The 10635-nt window shown below is 44.1% G+C and overlaps 1 protein-coding gene across 2 annotated transcripts in view; it reads left to right on the forward strand.

The window, feature by feature from the left end:
- The first annotated feature begins 7813 nt into the window (after positions 1-7813).
- The window catches only part of LOC119274578 (LEAF RUST 10 DISEASE-RESISTANCE LOCUS RECEPTOR-LIKE PROTEIN KINASE-like 2.4), a 5917-nt gene continuing 3095 nt past the window's right edge, over positions 7814-10635 (forward strand). For both annotated transcript variants that reach the window (XM_037555287.1, XM_037555288.1), the window contains exons 1-2: positions 7814-8671; positions 10236-10271. In XM_037555287.1, the coding sequence (XP_037411184.1) occupies positions 7927-8671; positions 10236-10271 (781 nt within the window). In that variant the 5' untranslated portion in view covers positions 7814-7926. The remainder of the gene's footprint in view (positions 8672-10235; positions 10272-10635) is intronic.

The following is a 10635-nucleotide window of genomic DNA, read 5'->3' on the forward strand; positions in this document are numbered from 1 at the left end:
CTCTCCCACATTAGTCGGATCAGATTCGATGAAAAGGGTCCTTATGAAGGGTAAATAGCAATTGGCATATCATCGTAGTGGCTTTTGCGTAGGTAAGAAACGTTCTTGCTAGAAACCCATAGCAGCCACGTAAAACATGCAACAACAATTAGAGGACGTCTAATTTGTTTTTGCAGGGTATGCTATGTGATGTGATATGGCCAAAAAGAATGTGATGAATGATATGTGATGTATGAGATTAATCATGTTCTTGTAATAGGAATCACGACTTGCATGTCGATGAGTATGACAACCGGTAGGAGCCATAGGAGTTGTCTTAATTTATTGTATGACCAGCGTGTCATTGAATAACGCCATGTAATTACTTTACTTTATTGCTAAGTCGTTAGCCATAGTGGTAGAAGTAATAGTTGGCGAGACAACTTCATGAAGACACGATGATGGAGATCATGATGATGGAGATCATGGTGTCATGCCGGTGACGAAGGTGATCATGCCGTGCCTCAAGATGGAGATCAAAGGCGCAAGATGATATTGGCCATATCATGTCACTTTATGATTTGCATGTGATGTTTGTCATATTTACATCTTATTTGCTTAGAATGATGGTAGCATAAATAAGATGACCCCTCATAAAATTTCAAGAAAGTGTTCCCCCTAACTGTGCACCATTGAGAAAGTTCGTTGTTTCGAAGCACCACGTGATGATCGGGTGTGATAGATTCTAAGGTTCACATACAACGGGTGTAAGCCAGATTTACACACGCAAAACACTTAGGTTGACCTGACGAGCCTAGCATGTACAGACATGGCCTCGGAACACAAGAGACCGAAAGGTCGAACATGAGTCGTATAGTAGATACGATCAATATGAAGATGTTCACCGATGATGACTAGTCCGTCTCACGTGATGATTGGACACGGCCTAGTTGACTCGGATCATGTATCACTTGGATCACTAGAGGGATGTCTATCTAAGTGGGAGTTCATTAAATAACCAGATGAACTTAATTATCATGAACATAGTCAAAAGGTCTTTGCAAATTATGTCGGAGCTTATGCTTTAGTTCTACTGTTTAAGATATGTTCCTAGAGAAAATTTTAGTTGAAAGTTGATAGTAGCAATTATGCGGACTGGGTCCGTAAACTGAGGATTATCCTCATTGCTGCACATAAGGCTTATGTCCTTAATGCACCGCTCGGTGTGCTAAACCTCGAGCATCGTCTGTGGATGTTGCGAACATCTGACATACACGTTTTGATGACTACATGATAGTTTAGTGCGTAATGTTAAATGGTTTAGAATTGAGGCACCGAAGACATTTTGAAACGTCACGGAACATATGAGATGTTCTAAGAGCTGAAATTGGGATTTCAGGCTCGTGCCCACGTCAAGAGGTGTGAGACCTCCAACAAGTTTCTTAAGCCTGCAAACTAAGGGAGAAAAGCTCAATCGTTGAGCATGTGCTCAGATTGTCTGAGTACTACAATCGCTTGAATCGAGTGGGAGTTATCTTCCAGATGAGATAGTGATGGTTCTCCAAAGTCACTGCCACCAAGCTACTAGAGCTTTGTGATGAACTATAACATATCAGGGATAGACATGATGATCCTTGAGCAATTCGCGATGTTTGACACCGCGAAAGTAGAAATCAAGTAGGAGCATCAATTGTTGATGGTTAGTAAAACCACTAGTTTCAAGAAGGGCAAGGTAAAGAAGGGATACTTCATGAAACGGCAAATCAGTTGCTGCTCTAGTGAAGAAACCCAAGGTTGAACCCAAACCCGAGACTAAGTGCTTCTGTAATGAGGGGAACAGTCAGTGAAGCATAACTACCCTAGATACTTGGTAGATGAGAAGGCTGGCAAGGTCGACAGAAGTATATTGGATATACATTATATTAATGTGTACTTTACTAGTACTCCTAGTAGCACCAGGGTATTAGATACCGGTTCGGTTTCTAAGTGTTAGTAACTCGAAATAAAAGCTGCGGAATAAACGGAGACTAGCTAAAGGTGAGATGACGATATGTGTTGGAAGTGTTTCCAAGGTTGATGTGATCAAGCATCACATACTCCCTCTACCATCGAGATTGGTGTTAAACCTAAATAATTGTTATTTGGTGTTTGCGTTGAGCATAGACATGATTGGATTATGTCTATCGCAATACGGTTATTCATTTAAGGAGAATAATGGTTACTCTGTTTATTTAAATAATACCTTCAATGGTCTTGCACCTAAAATGAATGGTTTATTGAATCTCGATCATAATAATACACATGTTCATGCCAAAAGATATAAGATAGTAATGATAGTACCACATACTTGTGGCACTGCCATTTGAGTCATATTGATATAAAACACATGAAGAAAGCTCCATGTTGATGGATCTTTAGACTCACTCGTTTTTGAAAAGATTGAGACATGCGAACCATGTCTATTGGTATATATGCATGAAGAAACTCCATACAGATGGATCGTTTGGACTCACTTGATTTTGAATCACTTTAGACATGCAAATCATACCACATGGGCAAGATGACTGAAAGGCCTCGTTTTCAGTGAGATGGAACAAGAAAGCAACTTGTTGGAAGTAATACATTTTGATGTGTGCAGTCCAATGAGTGCTGAGGCACGCAGTGGATATCGTTATGTTCTTACTTCAAAGATGATTTGAGTAGATGCTGAGTATATTTACTTGATGAAACACAAGTCTGAATTATTGAAAGGTTTAAGTAATTTCAGAGTGAAGTTGAAGATCGTTGTGACAAGAGGATAAAATGTCTATGATATGATCATAGAGATGAATATCTGAGTTACGAGTTTGGCACACAATTAAGACATTGTGGAAATTGTTTCACAATAAATACCGCCTGGAACACCATAGTGTGATGGTGTGTCCGAACATCATAACTGCACCCTATTGGATATGGTGCATACCATGATGTCTCTTATCAAATTAACACTATCGTTTATGGGTTAGGCATTAGAGACAACCGCATTCACTTTAATAGGGCACCACACAATTCCATTAAGATGACACCGTATGAACTATGGTTTAGAGAAACCTAAGCTGTCATTTCTTAAAAAGTTTGGGCCTGCGATGCTTATGTGAAAAAGTTTCAGGCTGATAAGCTCAAACCCAAAACGGATAAATGCATCTTCATAGGACACCCAAAACAGTTGGGTATACCTCCTATTTCAGATCCGGAAGAAAAAGTGATTGTTTCTAGAAACGGGTCCTTCCTCAAGAAAAAGTTTCTCTTGAAAGAATTGAGTGGGAGGATGGTGGAGACTTGATGAGGTTATTGAACCGTCACTTCCACTAGTGTGTAGCAAGGCACATGAAGTTGTTACTTTGGCGCCTACACCAATTGAAGTGGAAGCTGATGATATTGATCATGAAACTTTGGATCAAGTCACTATCAAAACTCATAGGTTGACAAGGATACGTACTACTGCGGAGTGGTACGTAATCCTGTCCTGGAGGTCATGTTGCTAGACAACAATGAACCTACGAGCTATGGAGAAGCGATGGCGGACCCGGATTCCGACGAATGGCTCAAGGCCATAAAATCCGAGAGAGGATCCATGTATGAAAACAAAGTATGGACTTTGGAAGAACCACTTGATGGTCGTAAGGTTGTTGGGTGTAGATGGATTTTAAAAGGAAGATGGGCAATGATGGTAAGTATCACCATTAAGAAAGCTCGACTTGTCGTTAAGATATTTTCCGACAAGTTCAAGGAGTTGACTACGATGAGACTTTCTCACTCATAGTGATGCTAAGAGTCTGTTGGAATTATATTAGCAATTACTGCATTATTTATGAATATATAGGATGTCAAAACATTGTTTCCTCGACGATTTTCTTGAGGAAAGGTTGTATGTGATACAACCAGAAGGTTTTGACAATCCTGAAAGATGCTAACAAGTATGCAAAGCTCTAGCAATCCTTCTAAGGACTGGAGTAAGCATCTCGGAGTTGGAATATACTCTATGATGATATGATCAAAGATTTTGGGTTTATAAAAAGTTTATGAGAAACTTGTATTTACAAAGAAGTGAGTGGGAGCACTATAGAATTTCTGATGAGTATATGTTGTTGACATATTGTTGATCAGAAATGATGTAGAATTTCTGGAAAGCATATAGGGTTATTTGAAAAGTGTTTTCAATGGAAAACCTGGATTAAGCTACTTGAACATTGAGCATCAAGATCTATAAGGATAGATAAAAAATGCTTAATAGTACTTTCAAATGAATACATACCGTGACAAGATTTTGAAGGAGTTCAAAATAGATCAGCAAAGAAGGAGTTCTTGGCTGTGTTATGAGGTGTGAGTATTGAGTAAGACTCAAGACCTGACCACGGCAGAAGAGAGAGAAATCACGAAGGTCGTCCCCTATGCTTTAGACGTAGGCTCTACAGTGTGCTATGCTGAGTACCGCACCTGAAGTGTGCCTTGCCATGAGTCAGTCAAGGGGTACAAGAGTGATCCAGGAATGGATCACATGACAGCGATCTAACTTAACCTTAGTAACTAGTGAACTAAGGAATTTTCTCGATTATGGAGGTGGTAAAAGAGTTCGTCGTAAAGGGTTACGTCGATGCAAACTTTGACACTAATCCGGATGACTCTGAGTAGTAACCGGATTTGTATAGTCGAGCAGTTATTTGGAATAGCTCCAAGTAGTGCCTGGTAGCTGCATCTACAAGATGACATAGATATTTGTAAAGCACACAAGGATCTAAAAGGTTCAGACCCGTTGACTAATAAACCTCTCTCACAAGCGAGATATGATCAAACACCATGGGTGTTGGATTCAATACAATCACATAATGATGTGAACTAGCTTATTGACTCTAGTGCAAGTGGGAGACTGTTGGAAATATGCCCTAAAGGCAATAATAAAATGGTTATTATTATATTTCCTTGTTCATAATAATTGTCTATTGTTCATGCTATAATTGTATTAACTAGAAACCGTAATAAATGCGTGAATACATAGACCACAACATGTCCCTAGTGAGCCTCTAGTTGACTAGCTCATTGATCAATAGATGGTTATGGTTTCCTGACCATGGACATAGGATGTCATCGATAACGGGATCACATCATTAGGAGAATGATGTGATGGACAAGACCCAATCCTAAGCATAGCACAAGATCGTATAATTCGTTTGCTAAGAGCTTTTCTAATGTCAAGTATCATTTCCTTAGACCATGAGAATGTGCAACTCTCGGATACCGTAGGAATGCTTTGGGTGTACCAAACGTCACAACGTAACTGGGTGGCTATAAAGGTGCACTACATGTATCTCCGAAAGTGTCTGTTGGGTTGGCACGAATCGAGACTGGGATTTGTCACTCCGTATGACGGAGAGGTATCTCTGGGCCCACTCGGTAATGCATCATCATAATGAGCTCAATGTGACTAAGTAGTTAGTCACAGGATCATGCATTACGGAACGAGTAAAGTGACTTGCCGGTAACGAGATTGAACGAGGTATTGGGATACCGACGATCGAATCTCGGGCAAGTAACGTACCAATTGACAAAGGGAATTGTATACGGGATTGCTTGAATCCTCGACATTGTTGTTCATCCGATGAGATCATCGTGGAACATGTGGGAGCCAACATGGGTATCCAAATCCCGCTGTTGGTTATTGGACGGAGAGATGTCTCGGTCAAGTCTACATGGTTCCCGAACCCGTAGGGTCTACACACTTAAGGTTCGGTGATGCTAGAGTTGTTGTGGGAAATAGTATGTGGTTACCGAAGGTAGTTCGGAGTCCCGGATGTGATCCCGGACATCACGAAGAGTTTCGGAATGGTCCGGCGGTGAAGATCGATATATTGGACGAAGGGTATTGGAGTCCGGAAGTGTTTCGGGGGTACTAGGCTATGGCCAGCATGACCGAAAGGTGTTTCGGGAGCCCCGGCAAGTGTTGGAGGGCCTCATGGGCCAAAGGGGAAGGGGCGAACCAGCCCACTAAGGGGTGGTGCGCCCCCCACACCCTTTCCCCCGTTATTTGGGGAGGTGGGGCGCCTCCACCTGGCTTGGGAGGCAATCCTCCACCTGCTTGGCTTGGGGGCAAGTCTCGCTAGAATTTTCCCTAGGGAGATCCAATCTGCTTGGCCGCCGCCCCCTAGGGGAAACCCTGGGGCGCCTCCCCCTCTCCCCTTGCCCCTATATATAGTGGAAGGGTGGGAGGGCAGCTGCACCTCTTCCCTGGCGCAGCCCTCTCCCTCCTCCAACACCTCCTCCTCCTCCGTAGTGCTTGGCGAAGCCCTGCTGGAGAACCACGAGCTCCACCACCACCACGCCGTCGTGCTGTCGGAGTTCTCCCTCAACTTCTCCTCTCCGCTTGCTGGATCAAGAAGGAGGAGACGTCCCCGGGCTGTACGTGTGTTGAACGCGGAGGCGCCGTCCGTCCGGCGCTAGATCGGATCTTCCGCGATTTGAATCGCCGCGAGTACGACTCCATCAACCGCGTTCTTGTAATGCTTCGGCTTAGCGATCTTCAAGGGTATGAAGATGCTCATCCTCTCCCTCTCTTGTTGCTAGAATCTCCATAGATTGATCTTGGTGATGCGTAGAATATTTTGAATTTCTGCTACGTTCCCCAAAATTTTCATGTATTATAAAAAGTTTAGTGTGTTGTTCATTGTATATTAAGAAAATAATTGTGGTATATTGTAATAATTTCGCCATGCATTATAAATGGTTCGTCTCAAATTAAAATTGTTCAACGAATAATAATAACATCCACATTGTTTTAAAAAATTTCAGCGTATATTGCACAAATGTTCAGTGTATAAAAAAATAATTTCAGCGTATATTACAAAATGTTCTTTGTGTACGCTGAAATTGTTCAACACATATATTAATAGTTTTTAAATGTTCATTCTATATTAAAAAAAGTTCATCATACAATACTAAAAAGTTCATCAAATAATATTAAAATTTTCATCGTATGCTCAGAATATGTTCACCACATATATAATTCTATTATAGTACATAAAATTATTTAAAAAATATTCAAAAATAATAAACAAGGAGAAAAACCAAACCAGGAAGGAAAAAATGACCAAAAACGGGCCGCTACTGCAAACATACTGCTAGAACAAGCCGCTTACTGCTAGTATGTTGGTAACCTCACCACCTCCATGAGGAGATTATCAGACAACATGCGTTGCATGTAACTAAGCACCATGGCTTTTGTTTTCGCTCGAACAAGCCGGCAACCAAACAGTCTGCGTTTCGTTGCGCCCTATCCAGGTTAAAGGGAATGCAGACAATCAATCTAACATGCATATATTGGTTTTTAGCCTGTTTTTTCTCAGCCAGGCCTAACTATGACATACATGCAGTGCAGGCAAAATCCATGTGAGCACCAATGTGAAGTACTTGAACTGTGATGGGCAAGAGATATATATCACTGTCCTTCTAACCATCCAACCACATATTGATTTGCCATTCCAATATATAAACTTGATAAGATAGCACCATCCGAACAGGTTCGTCGAATAGCCATTTCCCATTTGCCGCTCCAATTTTTTGAAGTCGACTTTGACGAAGGTGCGCGCTCACCTACCGTTGCCAGTCCCAATCTCCCGACGCAAGCATCACGTAAAGCATGACGTTATTATTAATCAGCACCCACGAACTAAAATCAATCAACTCGGGCGTCTCACACACGGAAGCATAGACAAGTCCACGAAATAAAGTGACAACGCGATACCACATTAGGAAACACGAGTCAAATGAACACTCCCCGTTTACCTCTTCTCCATCCCCTATCTATCTAGCTACATCCGTATATACCAACACACCCTACGTACGTTCCTTCTTCCACGCAACGGAACACCGCGGCCACCACCCACACACGGGTCGATCGATCGAACGTACGTCGCGATGCATCTACGAGCGCTCCTCTCCGTCCTAGCAGCGACATGCTTGCTGCTGCACCAATTGACCACGCCGGCGGCTGCGGCCGTGGCGACGTGTTCGCCAAAGGCTTGCGGTAACGTGACCATCCAGTACCCGTTCTGGCTCACGGACGCCGCCCAGCCCGCGCCGTGCGGCCCGTCGGCGTTCCAGGTGGACTGCCGCGGCGGGCGCGCGTCGCTGGCCCGCTCCTTCCGCGGCGGGTACAAGCTCCTCAGCGTCTCCTACGCCGACCGCGCCGTGGTCGTGGCCAACGACAACGTGCAGACGGACGACGCCGGCTGCCCCGTGCCCAAGATCGACGTCTCCGCCAGCCTCAGCCTCGCGCCCTTCTCCGCCAGCGCCGCCAACCGCCAGCTCCTCTTCCTCTTCAACTGCACGAACCCCGCGGCGGCCGGGTTCGTCGACGTCATCTGCCCCGGGACGACTGCCGTGGTTCGGCTCGACGCGCGGTACAACACCACCGACGCGAGGGCCGTGGCTGCCGGGTGCGACTACGCCGTGGTGCCGGTGGCCGGGTCCACGTCGCCGGGCGCCAGCGCTGGGGTGGAGTACCCGCGGCTGCTGAGGGAAGGGTACCTTCTGCAGTGGAGGGCGCCGGCCGGGGACTGCGGCACGTGCGGCGCTAGCGGCGGCCAGTGCGGGTACGACTCCGACGCCGAGGCGTTCGCGTGCGTTTGCGCCGACGGCTCATCGCGACCGGCGAGATGCGGTAAGCACACGCCCTCCCGACTTCCAACAAAATAACGTCTAGTGCAACTAAGTCTAGTTTTATTTTAATTCATAGTATTTTCAACACTTTGTCCAGAGTTTTATTTTACTAAATACAAACTATATATTGCTTTTGTCCAAGTTTGTGATTTTTTTTATTACATACGTCTTAGTAAATCTAATCATACATGGGGTTTTTTAAATATGAATGTAATGATGTCTATTTTATGCAAGATAAACTATATTACTAAAATAATTATTAGTTGCAGTATGAATTTGGATAGTCAAACTACACCTCATGTTTTGAAACTGGTATTATTTAGTTTCACAATTAATACTATCTCGATTAGCTTCTCGTTTTGATGTAGAGGCATGTACATAGATCTGCCATGAATGTAAGCCGAGATTAACTACAAGTAAAAAGGTACAAATTTTGTTTGAATTAGTTTATTTTGAAGATCATAATGGTCGCGACTTGCAAAACCTATGTGGTATTCTTAGCTTTGGAGGGTGCTTGATAATTTCTAAAATGCATAACAAATAGGAGTAAATTGGTCCTGGATAAGAAAACGCAATCAAGATTATCAATTTAGAAAATGAAGATTTCTTGCTCGATTTAGACCCTCCCACATAAAAAATGTTTGAGCGAGTCAATGTTTCCATGTGATATGGGTAGCTGGCTAAACTTTTAGGACAAGGTTCCCCCGGTTGACCAGCAACAGTAGCCGTGCTACCGAAACGACGTGCTGAACGCCCTTAGCTTAGCTAGCTTGGACTTGGCTCCTGGGTCAGCGCCTGCGCCTGTCATTGTCGATGATGGATCTCATCGTATCTAAAACACAAACAGTATTCTGGCCAAACAGCCAATGGGTTCCGTGTTAGGTCCTACCTAAAACCGTATGCTCTAGCCGCAAGTAGTTGGAACTCCACGTCCTGCTCCTCGGCAGCTAGCATGTGTCTACATGCTCTGAGCATGCATCGCAAAGTACGTACGTACGTACACAAGGTTCAAGTCAATCAACTCGACTAATGACGTACGTTTCGAGTATGAACTCCACGTCCTCCTCCTTGGCAGCTAGCATGTGTCCGGAAAGATGACCGTGATTTGTTTCGAATATTGTGACCGTCGTTTCTTCGTGCATGCCTATGTGTCGTGTGTCTAGAGTATGACCGTTACTTGCATGCTTTGCATATTGTGGTCGTTTCGTCATGCATGCCTACGTGTCGATCGTGTGAACACGACGGTAACTAATCAAAGTTAGCGCGTTCGATCTGCCGTCCGATTTCTTGTCCCGGCCGGTAAGATTTCCTGTCGAACCGATCCATTCAACTAGCAAGTCGTCGTTTAACAGCTCTTACCTAATCAGTGACGCTGCTAGGCCTGTCAATTAGTCCGACAAACGCATGTATGTCCTTAGCACAGTACAAATGCATCAGTGTCAGATTAATTAGTCTCCCATCGGGACCTAATTCGTTGATTAGTCTCGCAAATATATAATTTGGTCACTTGCTTTGTTGATGACATTGTGCATGCGCATGTATATTGACCTTTTCTATGTTCGCAGATGGGAAGAAATCCAGCAACAAGGTCATCCTGATAGGTACGTCTACGTGCAAGTGTGTGTAAGCAAAGAAAGCATGTGTTTCAACAACCATTGAGAGCATCTCCAATAAAAAACAATGCAAATTTGAAGATGTAGAATTTTACATCTCCAAAAAAGAGACAACTTCAATAGATGATGCATACTGGAGATGTAAAACTCCAACTTCAATAGATCATGAAAAATGGATATTTAAAAATTAGTGGGGGGCGGTTGAATCGGGTCGGCGGCAGCGCTGCACGATTCAGGCCGGCTGCGTTGGGGCCGCGACGGGGCAGCCGCGGCTGTGTGTGGGGGCGGTGGCAGCGCTGCACGATTCGGGGCGACTGCGTCGGGGCAGCGACGGGGCGGCCGCGGCTGTGTG

This window comes from Triticum dicoccoides, chromosome 3B (genome assembly GCF_002162155.2).
Source record: "Triticum dicoccoides isolate Atlit2015 ecotype Zavitan chromosome 3B, WEW_v2.0, whole genome shotgun sequence".
In the NCBI taxonomy this organism is placed as follows: Eukaryota; Viridiplantae; Streptophyta; class Magnoliopsida; order Poales; family Poaceae; genus Triticum; species Triticum dicoccoides.